The sequence below is a fragment of the Bufo gargarizans genome, chromosome 3 (assembly GCF_014858855.1).
Source record: "Bufo gargarizans isolate SCDJY-AF-19 chromosome 3, ASM1485885v1, whole genome shotgun sequence".
Classification (NCBI taxonomy): domain Eukaryota; kingdom Metazoa; phylum Chordata; class Amphibia; order Anura; family Bufonidae; genus Bufo; species Bufo gargarizans.
The window spans coordinates 238,947,321-238,968,171 of NC_058082.1; the positions used below are offsets into that span (position 1 = coordinate 238,947,321).

Consider the following 20,851-nt stretch of genomic DNA (forward strand, 5'->3'; position numbering starts at 1 on the left):
GATCATTGCATTCAGTTTTTATTCACGATTTGTATAGTGTTCCAACTTTTTGGGAATCCAGTTTGTAGGTAACCATGCTTGACTTATATAATATAGTGATCATTAGGCATGAATTAATTGAGTGCTGCTCTTGTAAAATCATATTTATTATAAAATGGATAATACCAATAGAAAGAGATAGTTTTCATTATATTTATATTTATTTTGTCTGCTGCCTGCTACGGGAACACTCCCCCAGGGCCTCTGGAGCCGGGTTTATATACCACACCAGGAAGGTGAGCTGGATATAAAGTTTTCTCTATAGTTTTCATTATGTTTGCATGAAGCAAGATGAAACTTGAGTAGGGCAGACAGATAAATAAGGGGTTTGTTATCTTGGCATTATAACTCTTCTTTAATCACAGAAATCATTCCTAAAGAGGCTGCCCACTGTTTGGCTACTGTTGCCCAGTGTGTAAGATGACTATATGGCACTTCTAATATAGCCTGTTTTGACATTCTGCACCATTTTCTATATTTCATAGTGTATGCCTTCTCGTTTTCCAAATCTTTTGTACTGTCTGCATAGAGGTCCTATCCATAAACTGGCCACTGATGGAGGATAATATGACCAGACATATCACTCAGCCTCACCCAAACACCCTTAACCTGCACTAATCTCCCAACAATACAAGTGCAGATAGCAGGTGCAGTGTATTTGAATGGATGAGAAATCACAAGGAGGTGATTTGCCTGGTTGCATGATACTCCATCAGAAGCCATTTTATAGACAGGACCTCCCTGCGGACAGCACAACAAATTTGTCAAACAAGGGGAAATACCTTCAGAATTTCAACAAAGGCTATATACAGTAAGTGTCATATAGTCATCTTATATACACATTAATAAATAGTAACCAGAAAGTGGCCAACCCCTTATAAATAGTAACCTATTGTTAAGATGGGTGCCTTTTAAGTTGGTGGTGCACTTTATAGCTGAATCTGACCAAGGGCAGCCTCTAGAGTTTGTATGACCTTTCCAAGCTTGTGCGAATTTCCTCATAATAATCGGTCATCCTCTCACACTAGGGAATTTTGATTATGAAATCCACTGGGACAAAGATTGATGTTAGAGATATTGTACAGAACTTTGGAATATGTCAGTGAGGTATAAGCAATGGGAAATAAATAAAGAGACAAATATTGTACGCTAGGAGGCAATGTCCTTGAGAAGGCTCAACTACTAAACCTTCTGAAAACATGCTTGGATGCTGAACAACGTGTTATTCATTTATGATTAAGAAAAAAATATGATAAGATACCCTAAAACTGTTTGCTATACATGTATCATGATTTCCTATAAGGCATAGAAATAAGTTCAAAATGAATAAACTTCCAGAGAAGCTACACCAGAATTCTACTGGAACCCAGCCTGTCAGATACCAGCAGAACAAAAAATGTAATCACATACTCAATTAGGCTGGCTCCCAGTATCTTTGCATGCATGTACATTTATTAAACAAATAAAAGAATAAATTTAAAACCACTTTGATGCATAACCATGTTCCTTATTAACATACAAAAATGCGGAGCTCACGCATATATCAAAATAAAACTGGCAATGTAAAACACAAGCTTATATTAGGAATTCGACATTAGTCGTGCTTACAACCTTCTGAACAATAGCAGACAATGTAACAATGCAAGAGAAAACATTAGCACAATCTTACAAATTTGCAAATGACCTCTTTGCTCTCCAACAACTTGTCTTATATGACAATAATTTCTCTGGTATGTGTAACATTCAGCCAGTTAGTTGGATCAGTCATGTAACTTAAAAGTAACGTTACCAGTAGTTGGAACCTTCCTGGTTCAAAGGTTTGTATCCTTGTACAATCGCTGAAGTTTTCAGATGTTAGAAGTTACGCTCTCAAACAACGAGCGCTGTTTGAGAGCGTAACTTCGAACGGGGATCCAAATTGATGCGGCACACTGCAGGCCACAATGATGTAATACGTAGCCGGTGGAGCAGAGTTCTGTTGGTATAAAAAACTCCAGTAGATGTAGCGGAATTAAATCGGTATAATGGACACCCTGGTCCGTCTCAATATTGTTTGGCTATGCTCAGGATTCAATATGCACTAATTATTCTTTATTTATTATGTATACATCAATCCATAAGCACGAGTATTAATTGCAGCTGTGAATGTCAATGGCAACCAGTGTGAAATGTTGTATATTCCAGTCAATGTCTTGTAGCACACTCAAAGAGAGTATAAATAGCATAACCAATATGTCCTTATTTAACCATTATATAATTTACTACTGAGGAAGGAACATTGTTCCGAAACGCGTCTAGTGCTTATGCGACCCAGCTCTCTGAAAGTTTTTTTTTTGTCGGCTGCTGTTGAGAAATGACGCCGACACTCTCTGTTTCAGGCCAGTGTGTATTGAATCCTGAGCACGGCCAAACAATATCAAGACGGGCCAGGGTATCCATTATACTGATTTAACTCCGCTACATCTACTGAAGTTTGTTATACCAACAGAACTCTGCTCCACCGGCTACGTCTTACATCATTGCGGCCTGCAGTGTGCCGTGTCAATTTGGATCGCCGTATCTGCTCCCTCGGCTGTACACGTGGGACGCCACGGTGACTCACAGTTTGTTCATCGGGAAGTGAGGCAGGAACAAGAGCTGTTTGAGAGCGTAACTTCGAACATCTGAAAACTTCCGCGATTGTAGAAGGATACAAACCTTTGAACCAGGAAGGTTCCAACTACTGGTAACGTTACTTTTAAGTTACGCGACACTAATAAAGTCAGCCTGATCCAACTAACTGGCTGAATGTTACACATACCAGAGAAATTATTGTCATATAAGAGGTCATTTTAATGGGAGTATCCCAGTTTTATTTTGATATATGCGTGAGCTCTGCATTTTTGTATGTTAATAAGGAACATGGTTATGCATCAAAGTGGTTTTAGATGTATTCTTTTATTTGTTTAATAAATGCACATGCATGCAAAGATACTGTGAGCCAGCCTAATTAAGTATTTACATTTAAAATGACTCTCCCCTTGCTGACCATAGAGCTAAGGAATTGAATCTAATAATGGCATACCCTATTTGTCTGTTATGGGGCCTGAGGGGAGGCCAGTGCTGAACTGCTTCTCCTGTTCCCAATCAGAATTTTCCATCAGCTTCCACAAAGGGGAGCTCAGTGCAAATAGATTTATAGCTTCCAATAAAATCAATGTTAAGTGTATTATTTCCTATTAATTCCTACTGTATACATTGCTATGCACTGAGCTCCCCCTAGTGGTGGGTGCAAGAAAACAGTTATTTAAAATATTATTTGAAAGGACGCAGGAGATTTATCAGTGCATTTATGCTAGTTGACTGGTATAAATACATTGATACACATGAAGGTGGAGGGAAAATCTTGCACTGCATTTTTGTTTAATTGAACGTTTCATTTAATTAAAAAAATGGTAAATTCAGCTGAAGTTTGGGGATTCATACTTTGCATTTCACATTTCCTGGGAGTGTTTGATGCACACATATTGGGAAACTGGGTGAGGCAGGGGGCCCATATGAAGTTTTGCTTTGGGGCTCTGTGGACTTGATTGCAGCCAATACTAATATCTGCTGAATACATCACTGCCATGGAGAGCTCCTCTCAGGCTAGAGTGTGCTATGGTAGGCAAAAGATTTCCTGTGCGCTATGACCATTACCCATTTACCTCTCTTGTCAGAGTATCATACCTTCCAACCATCCAGTGGGTCAGTCCCAGGGAGTATTTGCGCTCTCCACTATCTCTGCATACTTATGACACAGACAGTTGATTACAATGGTGAAGCAGGGAGCCATCCACTCCCTGCTTCACCATTTAACTCAGCTGCCAGCACTCTCCAGCAGCCATGTTGTGGTAACACACTACACTGCTGGATTGTGTAGCTAAAGCGTTCTAGCCTGGGAATCTAGGTTAGTGTTTTTTTTTTGTTTTTTGTTTTTATTAATGGAGGTGGCTCCACTAATAGGGGAACACAATGTGGCCATAACTAGTTAAATGGGGACACACTGTGGGCATAACTACTGAAGGGGGGTATAATGCGGGCAAAGGAGGCACAATGTGGGCGTAACTACTGAAATGGGGACACAATGTGGGCATATTTATTGAAAGGGGAGCACATTGCGTCCATAACTACTGGAAGCAGGGCACAATGCGGGCATAACTACTGTGAAGGGGGACAAAGTGGGCATTACTACTGTTAGGTAGCACAATGCGGGCATTACTACTGTGAGGGTGCGCAATGTAGATATAACTTCTGTGTGAGGGCATTAAAGGGGACTTAAGAGGGATTAAAGGGCAGGATTAGGTGTGTATAGATATGCATTGGTTAGAGATGTGTGAAGTATGACCTATCCTGTGGAGTTCCATCTATATGTCTTAGACCTTTCCAAAGAAAGTAATTTAAGTGATCACACAATTATCCAAATATATGTTATTATTTACAGAAGTATATCAACATTTCTCCATTACTCTGCAGCTTCAGTATCTTTAGACTGCTCCACTTTTGGATGGAATAATGTTCCATAACACAAAAGCACCTGGATAATGCAAATGCTATCCCACTGATAATTTCATGGTCCAGGTATCCAAATAAATAAAAATTATTGTTGATAATCTTTTTTGTTATGTGTGTTTTTAAAATTATCAGTTGGTCTGGCAATATACACACCATCATCTGCAACATGAAAAATACCAGAACACTGACCAGTTTTGGGGCAAGCTGGTATGTGTATGAGCAACCTTAAAGTCCTTTTATACGGGATGATATTACAGCAGATTGTCGGGAAGGAACCATTCCTTTCCAACAATCTGCTGATCACTAGCGGAGGAGACTGCTGCATTTACATAAGGACTCACTGTTTGCCGGCAGGAGATCGTATTTACACGGCATGATCTGCTGCTGGTAAACGATCATTTTTGCATGTGCACAATGATCGGATTACGCGATGACCGAGTGTTTTGCTCTTTCATCGGGTAACCGGCGGTGTATTTACACCGATCCATCATTGCTAACGAGCATTACTATACAATTCTCGGCCTGTGTAAAGGGCCCTTAAGTTTCAGCATGTGGAAGGCGAGGTGCTGATTTACCTTTTACATCCAAATATTAATTGATATAGTATGTGACATTGAAGAATAGGAGCTCATGTTTCTTGCTGTGAGATATGGAGACTGATGGTGAATTAAAAAAGACTGCCTGTTCTATATGCAGCTGTAAAATTAAAAGGCTATTAGGAAAATCCTCTGTGCACACAATGATAGTGAATGAATATGCATGTGCTCAGTTGTTAGTACACTGTCAGCATCATAGAGAAAAACATGCAATATATTAAATATAAACTAATCACAGAATGCCTTACTACACACCTTTTATACATGCTGCTCTAAAACCCTGGGGAAGAAAGAAAGTGGCATAAAGAAAGGTCAATGACTAAATTAAATTATTCTGATTGAGATGAAGGTGATAGAGCAGGCAGGATTTATGTGTTCAATAGATTGCTGATAGAAGATGAGTGATTCTCTCCTGCCTTCTGAAGACACTGAAAAATCTTTGAACTATTCTTATCAGAAGGAAGGACGCTTTTCAACTTAATGTTTTTATATGCTAAATTATTCTGGTCAAGCAGAGTGCTTTCTGGCAATGTAAAACACAAGCTTATATTAGGAATTCGACATTAGAAGTGCTTACAACCTTCCGAACAATAGCAGACAATGTAACAATGCAAGAGAAAACATTTGCATAATCTTACAAATTTGCAATTTCCTGTAAAGTTTAACAGAGTATGACCTTTGCAACCTATCCTTTTCGTCAATCTATGAGCAGTGGAAGCTTAAAATAAATCTCTTACACCATTGCTTTTATGGCAGGACACCACTACCTTTATACACTGTATAAAAATCTACACATTAAGAAACAGTAATGAGGCACTACCCTAACTCCTAGTCAGAACACCCACTGTCTCTTTGTTGCCCTAATCCAGTTCTGTCTTGATTACTGTAACTCATTACTAATTGGTCTTTCCCTCACTAAGCTACTCTGATGCCTCAACCCTCTGCCAGTCATTGCACTGGTTGCCCGTAAAACATGGATACCAGCTGTCTGTTAGGCATTTTATGGAACAGAACATCCTACCCTCTATAGGACTGTCCTATCCTTGTCTGTCAAACAGACAAGAATAGGACATGTTCTAATTTTTGCGGGGCTGTGGAACAGACATAAGGATATGGTCAGCGCACGGGTATTTTGTCCACAACTTTTGCGGCCCCATTGAAGTGAATGGGTCCATAGGTGATCCACAAAAAATGCGGACCAGATGCAGACAAAAACCATGGTTATGAGCATCTTTTAATCCCTATACAGGAATCCGGACTTTCCTGTGGAAAAGCTACCAGGCTGCTACCTCTTGAGATAGTTCTGGTGTGGTTGGCAGCTGACCCACAGACGTCAGAGACACTGGTGCGATGCAACAAGGAGTCAGGCACTATGGGTAGTCTGAAGATGAACCTAAGTCAGGATAGGCAGCATACAAGCATATGCACAAGACAAGTCCGAGTTCAGGACAAGTATCAGTAGAGCAACCTGAGAAACAGGCTGAAGTCAGGCCAAGCAACTAGAATCTGACTAGCAATCAGTCTGGAGTATGGTACATGTATAGTCACACAGAGACTGCATCTTTGCTGGTTACTAGAGACTAGGAAACGTAAAGCTCAGGCATCCTCCTACTAGGGAGGGTGTATAAAATATCCAAGCACATCCAGCCATTGGCTGGAAAACTGAATATATGCACATGCTGGTGTATTAAAAAGCAAGTGCCAGGAGGCCTGGCAGAAGATGGGCAGGCCGTAGCCTGCATACACTGTCAATGATGCTGGCAACTGGGAGTGCTACCAGCAGGAAAGCAAGAACCGATTGTGGCAGTATGAGTAGAGGGGTGTCCGTGCCCTCAGGGGAGAGTGTGTCTGCAGTGGAGACCAAACCATCAGCATAACATAGTGTGTTTAGGCAAATTTTATGTTTGGGGCTGAGAAAATGACCATTTTTCTGGTGTACTACCTGCTTGTGTAACATCCTGTGTCCTGAAAAAGTGGATACCTCCTCTCTCCCAGAAGTGAGGGGTATCATATATCTTGTCCCTTTCTCTGCCTGCTATTCCCACTCCTCTCTAACTCTACCCTTTCACTGTTTTACAGGAAAGTGTGTTTCATAGCAGAGTCTATGTAGCATTGTGTCAATCTGCTTGTGTAAAGACAGGGAGTGATTATGGCACCAGCTTGTAATAAAGGGGCATGCAGACAGGTAAAAAATGGAGCAAGTTAATGTAAAAGTGGAGAGTAATTATGGGAATTGTAGTCCTTTATATTGGTATTCCTGCCTATCACAAGCCCTACTAGCATGAAAACAATTGTGCTTCACAGTGCTGGGCAAGATAATTTAAATGCCAAGAGGATATTGGGACTTTGTGCTTTGTGCCCTTAAGGCCTCTTTCACATGAGCGTGACTGATTAGTTCCGGATGCGTTTAGTCAGTTTTGTCTGCAATTGCATTCAGTTGTTCAGTTTTTTCCACGCAGGTGCAATACGTTTTGATAAAAAGGTGCGTGATAAAAAGCTGAAGGTTTACAAACAACTCCTAACAACCATCAGTAAAAAGCGCACTGCATCCGCACTTGCTTCCGGATGCAATGCATTTTTCACTGAAGCTCCATTCACTTCTATAGGGCCAGGGCTGCGTGAAAAGAATATAGAACATGCTGCGTTTTTCACGTAACGCAGAACTGATGCGTGAAAAAAACCTCTCATGTACACAGACCCATTGAAATGAATGGGCCAGGATTCAGTGCGGGTGCTATGCTTTCACGTCACACATTGCACCCGAGCGGAAAACTTGCTCGTGTGAAAGGGGCCTAAAAGTGTTATAGGCTAGGTGCACACAAATCTGCTTTGCGTACTCAGCAAGATCTGTATGTAATATGTTGACGTTGCTGCACATTTCACCCCTCTAAATTAAAGGGGTAAAATCCATGATGGAAACCGACAAAAGAAATTGCCATGCAGTAAATTTTAAAATCCTCACCATAGGTCAGTTTTCATTTGGAAAAAATCTAAAAAAATATGGATTAGATTTATTCAAATCTCATTCATAAGCCTAGTATTGTAATTTGCTGCAAATTTCCTGTGAACAAATCCAAACAGAACTTATGCAGCATTTCTACAATATGTGGTCCCTTTTTTGTGGCAGACCCCAATTCTGTGCAGAGTGTGACTGATTGAAACATGTGTTATAAAGACACTTGTAGTCTTTAGAGAAATTAGTTCTTTCAGGCCTTTGGAGGCTTGATGTGCAAGTCTCTAGTGGCAAAACGATTTAGACCAATGACTTTGCCTAGAAGCAGCTCTTAATATTTTTCCACTTAGATTTGATGACTTTTTGTCCCTTGATGTGATAAAGTGGGATCACAAAGCATTGGTGGGAATAGAATTTCCGATGAATAGGTATGACTACATTTTTAGGCGTACTCACCAAGTCTAATGCTTTGTCAGATTGTGGCTTTATTGATCAAGGCACTCTTTTCGTTTTATGCCACTGAGTTGGATGCTCGTATTACAGACTTTAGGGGCAAAATGGTGTGTGACTTAAAATAAAAAATGTTTTCTTTTTGCTTCAACACAGCAATATGATGTTTTGTATATTGGTGTATGTGTTAACTATGACTGCATTTTATCGATATTAGATGAAGAGGAGTCAATCCAGTTAATAGGATAAGTCAGAGGGAAGCGTTTTGGATATATACATTGAGCACATTAAAACTGCATGACCTTAAAGTATCTAAACCATCAACTACAATTTGAATTGTGAGGGGAAAAAAAATTTCTTTTTTTTTTTTAACTTTTCCTAGTGAAATAGACATCTGAGGTCAAGGCACCTGAAGTTCAAGATCCTTCCTCTCACCCAAAACATTTACACTAAGGTAATTTTTCTATACACTGAATTTCTGGTATAAAACATATATAATTTACTATATTTTTCTGCAAGCCAATGAAACAGATCTAAAGTAATTCAGCAAGCAATAAAAAGTTATGAGCGGCTTGCACGAGTAAGCACCTTTGGCATAACATATTCTTGTAGTTTCATGTTATCATCTTTGTGGGTTTTTATTATTTATACCAACATATTTAAATAGCTTCTGAAATTTCTCCTTAACTTTTATAAATGTATAAGTCAAGTCAGGTAGTACTTAGCTGTCAGTTGTGACAAACGATGGATGCAAATGCATTCATTTGGAAGCAAACACTGCATTCATCATGCAAAGGTTTTTTTTTATAATTACATTATCTAATAAAATATACAATTATGATGAATTTCTACCCTTAAGGATACATTACAAGCTGCAAATAATATCTCTAAACAGATGTTTTTCGATTAAAAATCTGTTTCTTCATGTGAAATTAGCCTAGCTTTACTTTTACTAAGCTATTACCCAGTTTTTAAAGTATTTTTAAGGCCAGAATATAATGGAAATATTTTCAGTTCCTGTATTTTGAGTCTACTCCTGGTTCTAGCTTATAAATATGGTTGGAAAATGCTGATAACAAAAAACATTGAATCCGGCACCGGAATATTTTTGAGTTGTTCGTTCCTTAAATTTTCTGTGAAAAAATACATGCAGCATCAATACCATCCTCTGATGTCAACCAAAGTCTACGTGTTTCGAACCGTACGGTTTTTACTCATGACTAGTCAAGTCATGAGTAAGAACTGCACTATTCGAAACGCGTAGACTTTGGTTGACATCAGAGGATGGTATTGATACTGCATGTATTTTTTCATGTAAAATTAAAGGAAAAAACAACTCAAGAATACTCCGGTGCTGGATTCAATGTTTTTTTTTTACAAGTATCGAGGTCTCACCTGTGGTTTCCGTGCACGAAGGAAAAACAATCTAGGATAGAGAAGCAGGTAAGCTGGATTATTCTATTATAGGAAAGTACTGCCTATAAAATAGTACTGTGTGAAAGAGGCCTTAGGCAAATTTCAGAGGAGAGTATTATGGCTACAACCGTGCATCTGATCACCTGAACTGAAGCCTTGCTGTAATTGCAGACCCACTGGTAGTTAGTTGATCACTGCAAATCTGGAAACTGAAACCTCAATGATTAGCCCATTCAGCAGAGCATGTAATGCATGTTCCTAATGGTGTTTTCAGCAGCTTAATCTCTAGCATAAATGTACTGTGTGAACACAAACTTCTTAGCAATCACCTTTGAAATCGAATGGTTTCATCTAAGGGTGAGTTCCATTTTACAACAGGACTTTTTTCAACGTCACCCTTATTTTTTAAGTCTTAAATACCAGATTAAATAAAAAAGCTCAGATTTCTAATTATGCAAGTCCAATCAGCATAAGAATTAAACGTTTTGTATGGACCCATCTTGGTTTTGTAAAAGTTAAAAATGAACTGCCATCCAGTAAGAAGTAGAAAGTAAAATCTCATACAGTACACTTACCTTCAAGATTTTTCTATTGTCCACTGAAGGTTGTGAGGGGGTCATAGCTGGGTCCCCTTACAGAAAATTTCTTTTTGACCTTGAGTGGTATGCGTGGCTCTCCATGCTAGGATCGCAGACTCAGTTGAAACAAGGTGGCTCTGGTCTCCTCAGAGTGGCAGCAATGTAGATGGCTTTATCTGTACTTATCACAGAGTTCTCACCACGTGGAGCAGTATTGCATAATCTGCAAATTGTTTAACAGGTGTTCCCAGGCTCCGGGTAACTTTCATAATGTACATACAAGATGGCATCCCTTTAAAAGCTACGGCTTCAAACGCTCTATGTTATTTTGCTTCTATTGTTCTAGCAATTGCCTATGGTGTTGTACCCTTTTTTCCAGTAGCAACCACCTCTGCTCAGTTCTGAAAATATATAAACTGGATCTGTCTCCAGCTGCAGCCACCAGCTCACTATTCTATTTTCTGTCTCATACTGCCCAAAAATGTCTATCACACACTGGTATTTACAGTACTTTAACTACACTTGAAGAACCTTCCAGGGGGCTAACTCTCCAAAAGCCATTTTCAGGAAAAGACCCTAAATAATAATTAAATCAACTGGCCATATTTATCTTCAGTAGACGATCATATCTACCCAAAGTACACAGAATATGTATGTATGCTGTCAGTGTCAGTACTTATAGCATATCTCATCCACAGTAGTACGCACACATTTAGCATTCCCTTGCTGATGTTTTACAGCAGCTTAAAGGCACAGTACATGGTTAGTCACATATCATACGGCATTTCAACATGGGTTCAAGTGCTGAGAAATAAAAAAAGCAAGCATAATTATAACATTATGCTAGTGTTATAGAAGCTCACCTAAATACCAGAACTGGACAGGTGCTCACCCCAGGTATCCCCAATACCACACTAAATGCAAAATAGAAAAAGTACTGATGGGGGGCACTCTATCACTGGTAAAACATGGACTAACGATAAGTTTACTAGTATCACATATGTTTAATAGCATCACATCACAAAAACACACATATATTATAATAAAACACACATAATGATAAAGCCTCTTGAAAAAAATACATTTAAATTGTATATACCACTATAATAGTGCTGTCCGCATATAGGTCACAGCCTATACTCATGGTAGTGGCTGAGTGCCTAGTGCAAATCACAATTGATGGTCCTGCTATATGTGTAGTCCCTTATCATTGGACAAAAATAGGTGGTTCCTTATTCTGGAGAAAAAATAGGTGGTCCCTTATCCTGGAGCCTGAAGTGGGATATATTTTATACTTTATAAATCAAGTGTTGTTGTCCACAATTAACATACAAGGGGTACAGTCCTCCAAGAAGTACTATATGGGGTACAGTCCTCCAAGAAGTACTATATATAGAGCAGACCCTACTGATCGGGAAAAAAATGGTTCTGATGTTCATACCTTTCAACACATAGTTTGAGTTTTTTTCATTATGTGTGTTATCATAATCTATGTGTGTTTTTATGATCTGATGCTATTAAACATATGTGATACTAGTAAACTTATCGTTAGTCCATGTTTTGCCAGTTATAAAGTGCCCCCCATCTCTTTTTCTATAATCATAACATTGTAGCAATGTTGACATCTCCTAGCAACAATGATATTACAGTTCAGCAGTTAGACTAAGTAGTATTGCCACTGCGACAGGATCAAATGGTAACCCATAGACTATAATGTTTTCTTTGCCAAGGGGTGCTAAGCTGATTTCCAACCCTCTTACAAGCTGGTTCCCTGAGGCCTACAACAACTAGACCACTTTATTCTACACTTATAGATCTCAGTGATGTTTTTAGGTGAAAAGCAAGCATCTAAGGACAAACAATTGCACTGAAATAGGAGCATTTTGGTTCCATCAATCAGAGCTAGCAACTAATATACTGTACAAATACAAGGTAGAAGAATTACAGTGATGATTTTCTTTTTTGCTTAATCATTTTGAAAACATTTTCCCAGTTGGATTCGAAGTAGCTTAGATTTCACATTTATAACCTTTTTAACAAAAATGGGTTACAAAAAGTAAAAAATTCATAAATAAACCATACTAACACTCACCGACTACCTACTGCCGCTTCAAATCTGGTCGGAACCCCACTGCTTTCTACTTCCCAGGAAAGGCCTGCATAGTCAATCACTGGCTGTGGCAGGTCCCCTGGCATTTCTGGCATATTAAGCTGAGGCTAGGAAGTGAAGAACATTGGGGACCGGATGCCTTAGAAATTAGGACAGCATTAATTATGGTTTCTTTTCTTATTTTTAACTCTTTGTGTCCATTTAATAAAAACATTTCCCCAGAAAAAAAACATTAACTGTTATGAGTTTTATGTTTTAAAATTGTTTCCTAGACTATAAAGTCATATACTGTACATTACTTTCAAGCACACTTTTTCATACTTTACAAACTGTTTCTATAACATTAGACATTAGGTATAAAGCATTGAGCTGCAATATACGAAGTGAACATTAAGGAAGAGAAATAAAAGGGGAAATGTCAGTGTTTAAGACTTCATAGGCATCAATCATTCTGATTTTATCAAAGCTATTTGTGTTGAGGTTTGCAGAGCACAAGGTGTTCCTCTGAGGATCATGTAAAATGTTTAGAGGGATTATTAGACAGTAGATTGTTATGTCTAGTCATTGAGAATATAGGGAAAAAAATGGCTTTGAAATTATATATTGGTGAGTTTTTTCTACAGGTACATACAGATAGCCACCTCAGATAGTGATCTAGAGTATATACATGTCTCAGAAATATCTGCTGTGTATATGTGATAACTATATATATATATATATATATATATATATATATATATATATGTTAGCCATATAGGCATTGGGGCTAATTTATCATGTGGGGAATATTTGAGTCTGTGCTGGAGTACTTTATGCCACATATATCGAATATGGCATGCTGTATGGTAATTTTACTTATCCTTAAATCTAAGGGATGTACAGTATTAGATACCCCGATGCTTCAGAGGGTTCTGTCCCAGCAGTTGTCAGATAGCTAGCAGAGGACACAGCTGCTATTACACGTAGCAATGTCCTCCATGGCATGAGCAGGTACGATCGCTATGCCATCGCTTGTCCCCATGCAGGGCAGTGATCCACCACCGGCATCATTGCAAATTTTAAGCATGCTTAAAAATCACAATCGTCCAATAAACGAGCATTCGGAGGTTCTATTTTATGGGCATTTGGAGGCAGTATTAGACTGCCAGATGTTCGCTAATGAGCGTTCAAGCGCTCATTACAGATCATCTGCCAGAAAATCTGTCAGTCTAACACATCCTTAATACTTTTATCTAGAAAAGCTACTTCAGTTTCGCGCAAAAAAGGTGCAAATTCACTCCAGTGAGAAGGACGGGGGAGGGGGAGTAGGAAAACTGGAGTAGCTTTTCTAGACAGAGGTGTTTAATCCCTTAACACATAACGCCGTACCTGTACACCATTATGTATCATACAGCCGACACCCAGCCACATTGACAGGAAGCAACAATCGCCCGCCCCGCCATTTAACCCCTCAGGTGCCATGATCAATGCTGATCGCTGCACCTATGAGTTAAGGCTACCCTTACTGCAGACTGCTAGAAGCTCACTCATAACTTCTAGTAGAAATAATAAAGGGATGGCACAACATAGAGCCATAAGAAAAGATGTTCCATAATAGAGTAGCTGTAGTAGCTACTGTATATAGGCATTGTCTCGCTCTACAGTATATAGGTAAGACTCTGTAGGAGCTACTGCATAATGGCATTGTCTCCATAATAGCTATTGTATAAAGGTATTGTCACCGTGGTACCTATATGGGCATTGTCTCCATAGTATCTACAGTATTGATTATGTAGTAGCTACTGCATAAAATCATTGTCTCCATAGTAACTGCTCTATATAGGCATTGTCTCCATCTACAGTATATAGGTGTTGATTGACTCTGTAGAAGCTACTGCATAAAGGTATTGTCACTGTGATATCTATATAGGCATTGTCTCTTTAATAGCTATAATAGCTATGCAGGTATTGTCTCTATAGTAGCTACTTTATATACGTATTGTCTCTGTAGTAGCTATATAAGAATCTGAAAACCCACTTCTTCAAGAAAGCCTACAGCCTACAATGAGCATGCTGCCACCAATCACGTACTGTCTCCTTCGTCCTTCCCTTGTAGATTGTAAGCCCCCGCAGACAGGGTCCTTACCCACTCTGTACCAGTCTATTGATAAGTTAATGTTCATTGTACTTGTAATACAGGTTACAGGGCAAACCTCCAACACTCTCCCATAGAAGTAATCATATCCTGTCAGCGGGTTGTGGTCTACAGGTTCCTATGGTCCATATGGCTGCTGTAAAGCTTATACCTGAATGCTGTTAACAGCAGCTCAAGTGTTACAGTGTGCTGTGTACATGGGCATCAGCTGCCTGTGTGTGAATTATGTAGGTCCTTTGTTCATAGTGTGAATAAATTATGGTAGCAGGCACTCTCTCAACTAGAGTCACGTATTTATTTATTTAAAAAACTAAATAATATACTAACAAATGTAACAACATGCGTAGATCAAAAGGAATCCGTATACTGCTATAGCTACAATATAAATGTCACAGGGTACTCATAAGTAAATTCAATATAACTTTGTGACCTAAAAGAGAAAGGATCACAAAGCTGATCTAATAATTATTATGCAATGAGTCCATGGGTCATACACAATCATGTGTACCAAAACTTAAATCCAAGTTTGGTACACATAATTGTGTATAAATCATGGACTAATTGCATAATAATTATTAGATCAGTTTTGTGATCCTTTTTCTTTTAGGTCACAAAGTATTATTGAATTTACTTATGAGTACCCTGTGATATAGCAGTATATGGATTCCTTTTGATCTACGCATGTTGTTACATTTGTTAGTATATTATTTAGTTTTTTAAATAAATAAATACGTGACTCTAGTTGAGAGAGTGCATGCTACCATAATTTATTCACAATTTGTTGTAATTTGACTGGGTGGGTCACTGCAGTAGCACCTCCACCATTTTAACTCCCGGTGGAGCCTCTGGTGCTGTACTGCAAAGGTTAATCTTTTCTGGCTCCATGTGTGAAGTTGCTTGAGTAATGAGCTAATCTGCCCTCCTATATATGCTGGACTATAGTTCCAACCCTTGCCTGAGCTTTTAGGTTCCTAGTTTGCTAATTTAACTAGTGAAGGTGTGCTATTCTGATTGTCTGCGGTATACAAAACTTCTGTCTGTTAACTGACTCTGTTACTCTGCTGCCTTCCCTGACCCTAGCCTGTCTATAGTACTGACCTTTTCCTGCCTGCCCTGACCTCAGATTAGTTTTATGGAATTGTATAATTGACTCTACCTGCCCGGACCCTGCCTGTTTACCGACTATGAGTATTGCCTGTCCTTTTGGTGATTTGTCCCGGTGTCTCTGTCCCTTGTGGTTCAGCTGCTAACTACACCAAAACTACTTCAAGAGGTAGTGGCCTAGTAGATCCCCTCCAGCAAAGGCCAGATCACTGTATAGGGGTTAAATAGTGAAAAACAGGGGATCACCAGGATAACACTCTTAGAACAAACCCAAAGTCAAACCGGTTAGTTGGTACAGTGGCTAAACACCCACTGCCCATGATATCAGGCAAGATGGCTCCCTCCGTAACCATCTACACTTCTACAGATAAAATAAAAAATATCTACAATCAGAAAATTAAAACAGATTAGAAAAAAGGATCTGTTTCAGTGTATAGATGTAGTTTGTAAAACATAAAGGTGAAACATCCCCTTTAAGCCACAGCTCTCTGCCCATCTTAAAATTTTAAAAGCAGAGGAAGTTTAAAGCTGCAACCGGTTTTAATTCCCAGTATATTCTGCACTGAAAACAGGAGACTTAAAATTCTCATTATACCAACCAAAAGTGATATTTTCGAATCACAGTGTAGGTATGCAGCAAACACCTGAGCTTCAAGTTTTCAATACAAGGAGCTAATAAACATTCTGCTTGACCACAAAGCTGTCAGATAATTGGCTTCTAGAAGTAGAATGAAGGTCTATAGTAGGCCATTCCACCGGACGCCAGAACATGGTGATGAAGACAAATGAATAAAGCGCTGGATGCAACACTGTGTATACAAACACCTCCATTCTACTTTAACTCAGGTGATGGATCAACTTCCCACCACAATATGTTGCAGCATGAGGAAACATTTCATCTTCTCATTTTCAAGAATTAAATTAGGGAAAACTAATTTCTTGCTTCCAGAAGAAAACAATGACTGGAAATTGTATAATCACTAACTATGACAAATTTATTCAGCATTTAGCTTTTTTTTTGCAGTTGGCGCATTGAAGCATTAAACCACAAAATACAGAGAACTGTCAGCTCCACACTTTCAAATGAGGATGGGACTTTGAGACAACCCTTTTTAATAAATTAGATTAATTTTATCTGGAGCATACTGTAATTACGACAAGATTTGAAATTAAAATCTGTGAAATAAAGTCAACACATTTCTAAAAATATTACTGTGATTTATAACTTAATTCAACTAATATATGTGTTCCTGTGATATAAGAATATGTATCAATTGCCTAACATAGTATGACAAGTAGCTGACACATCTTTGGCATAGTGAAAACTATTATTACTTTGCATAATTTTTTTAAATCCTTGTTATACAGGAAAATTTCATTTAACGTTAATGGACCACCTATTAAACAATAATACAAAAAAGTATACACAATTTACCTATAAAGCTGGCCATAGACATGACAGCTAGATACCTTCCTACTCTGACAGTTGAGCTATGGCTTCACACATAGGATTGTCAGTAGGTCCCTTTGAAATTCACCATTAATTCCCCTTGAAATTCCCCACTAACATCTTCCCCCTCTTCATATAATAACATGCACATTCAGTGTATGAAGAGAAATAGAAGGATAATGCAGATAACAGGGCTGTTACCATCACAATAACAACCATATGAACATCATGGAGGGAGGTTCCCCACTCTGGAACCGCTCTTTAAGCCTGAATAGATAGTAGAGTATGCTGTCACAGACCCTGCTTGTCTTTGCCTTGCATGGTTGGCCATTCGTTTGGCAACTTCCCTAGGGGAAATGTCTGGACAGATGTATTTTTTTTGGTCAGCTTCTACAACTAGTCAATGAAGGTAAAAGAAGTGGTACCCATAGCTGATTGCTGGTCAGAGTTTTGTATAAAAAAAGTTTTAATTTATGGAACACATCTTTATGTACAGACCATCCAAAAAGGCCCCAAAAACTGGCATAAACATGCTACTACCCTTTGTTTGTTTTTTGTCTCTTCTGTCTTAGGTCTGCTATAAAAGTTACAGAGCAGTCTGCTAGCAGCTATTCCTCCTGACCTCTTATGCACATGCATACTCAGTCAAGTGGCTATTTGTTCTTAATTGGGAGAGGGGGGAAAGCCACTGCCAGAAACCTTTGATGCTGGCTTATTTCCCCTGAGACACCACTGACATTTGATAGTTGATGGTCCTGCCAAAATCGGCAGGTTAATTTTTATGTGGCCAGCTTTAGAATGCTACTTCTCATATGATTCCAAATTATCTTACTAGATGCTGTAATTAAGGACATTTAAGTCCAATTTACATATACAGATTATTACGCTTATTATCAGGTAAAGAACATTTATATGAACACTCATTCCTGATATTTGGCCCATCATAATGTTGGGCTCACTAGATATGGAAATTTTTGTAACCGCACCATAAAACATAAACAGGTTCTGACCAATGTGTTGAACAGTGTCTATCTGGTATATACCAGTTACGAATATAGAACAGAATTGAAAACTTCTCTTCCTACCTGCCATTGCGTCATTAATTCTTGGAGGCCTTTCGGGTCTTCCAGGATCCCGTCTTTATGTTTCGCATCCTGCAGGACATTGGCTATGGACTCCGATTCTGTAAGCCATGCAAGGAACTTTTCCAAATCTAAGTAAAATTGTTGCAACAGTCGTAAAGCCGCTTCGAGTGCACCATCACGGTCATTTACCCTATAAAAGATATGAAACATTGTCCAATGTCATCATGTTTTTACAATCATTTCACTTAAAGGGGTTCTCCAGGAATTAAGAAAATTAAAATACTTAAAAATTACTTTATAATAAATATATTCCCAAATACCTTTCATTATTTATAATGGCTCATGTTGTCTAGGGAGCAATCATCAGGAGAAACAAAATGGCCACAGTCCTTTTAGTACACACAAAATCTGTCCTAATCCCACAGGAGGACAAGTTACTTCACATCACTGAGACAAAGAGCAGCCCCATATTTGCTCTACCTGTCAGTGTCAGGGGTTATGATCCTGAATACAGATGATAAGATCTTCAGCTGAATCTCGGTGGGAATGGAGTTCACGAGGAGACATAAAGTACAGCCTGGACAGACTGTGGGCTGTGGTAATGGATATGGCATAAAATAGCTGCTGCTCATTATTCCCACCTCCCCTCTGTACTTCATGTCTCCTCATGCCCTCCATGCTTACAGAGATTAAGCTGAAGATCTATATCAATATCAATAGTGTTGATCGCAAATATTCTAATCACTAATTTTTATTGCGAATATCGGCCCTTCGAGAATTCGTGAAGATCTAGAATATAGTGCTATATCTTTGTAATCACCAATATTGACCATTTTTTTTCATCAGTACCTTCACTGCTTCCTGCTTATGGGCCAATGAGAAGGCTGCAATGTCTTTTTCTGAGCTTAGCAACATCCCTAGCAACCAATAGGAAAGTTGCCTAGCCCTTACTATATAGGAAACCCCCTAGCAGCCATTTTCTGCTGCTTTTTGCAGTTCTGAGAGAGAGAGTGAGAGAGCAATGCCATTGCTGTGCTCTGTGCTTTGCTGAATCAGCTGGATCCTTTTTCAATTACATTAGATAGATAGTTAGCTGATATATATAATACAGATAGTTAGTGGGAGATAGTCAGTGTAGGTTAGATAGTGATATAGTGTAGCTGATAGGTTCCAGTGCAGGGTGTTTGGTAGTGTGATAGGAATTGCTGTTATAGGGATAAGTGTCTTTGTCTTTGAAAAAAAAGTACAAAAATGTAGCAAAAGTGAGCCACGCCTGTATTGCACGCGCAATGCGCGCATATTACATTGCTGATTTTTGCAATCAAGAAAATAATGACTGGAGATCACAAATTCTAGAATTTGCTAATTTATGGCAAATATTAGGCCAAAAATTTGTGAAATATCATAAAAATGAATATTGCCTATGTTGCTCATCACTACTTATTAGCTGTATTCAGGATCATAATCCCTGACAAGCTGAGCAGAGAGGAGGATGAGGCAGCTCTGTGAAGTAACTTGTCCTCCTGTGTGATTAGGACAGGTTTTGTGTGTACTAATAGGACGGTGGCAATTTTATTCCTCCTAATGATTGCTCCCTAGACCAAACAAGCCATTATAACTAATGAAATGTATTTGGGAATATATTTATCATAAATTAATATTTAAGTATTCAAGTTCATTTTCTGAATTCCCAGAGAAACCCTTTAAGGACTCTTAAAAGCATGTTGAATAGACACAGTTAGGGTTGACATTTCAAATCAATAATTTGTACAAATTTTATGCCGACTTTATTCTATGATCTGCTTCATTGATTTGGTCAAGATCAGGTGGTAAATTTGGACAGTAATTAGTTTATATTAATAGAGAGGCTTTTCATAACCCAACCTATATGTGATAAATGCTGCTTTCCATCTGTGCTTACTGCTTAGAGACCACTGGTGAAATCTAGGAAGCACTTAAAGGAGTACACACAAAGATGATAATTTACAGATGGATGGGTGTCCGACCACTTCCTAACAATTGATACTATACCTCTCACAGAGTTGTATGGAGTGGCATGGTGTGTTTTTAAATGCCACTTCAAACAAACTCTCTTATCATGGTTGAGCAGTTGGAGAGAATCAATTCAGGGCTACAGGAGTCACAACTCAAAGTAACATTCATCATTTAACCAGTGGACAGTTGATAAATATTTCTCACAAGAATACCTATTTAAGGTATTTAGAGACAAGTAAATGGCAGGTATTTATAAGAACACCTTCCTATCTGTGAGTTACTTAATTGTCTAAGAACTACTACATTAAGATGTCCACAGACCGCCAAGTTTTCCCAACTCTGCAAGCCAAGTATACCTGTGTTCTTAATAGGGAGAGGGGAATAAGCATAGCCAGACACTTCTGGTGG

The 20,851-nt window shown here is 38.7% G+C and overlaps 1 protein-coding gene across 6 annotated transcripts in view; it reads right to left on the reverse strand.

The window, feature by feature from the left end:
- The window catches only part of DMD (dystrophin), a 3,186,583-nt gene that overhangs the window by 742,411 nt on the left and 2,423,321 nt on the right, over positions 1-20,851 (reverse strand). For all 6 annotated transcript variants that reach the window (XM_044284724.1, XM_044284721.1, XM_044284723.1 and 3 more), the window contains one exon: positions 18,449-18,638. In XM_044284724.1, the coding sequence (XP_044140659.1) occupies positions 18,449-18,638 (190 nt within the window). The remainder of the gene's footprint in view (positions 1-18,448; positions 18,639-20,851) is intronic.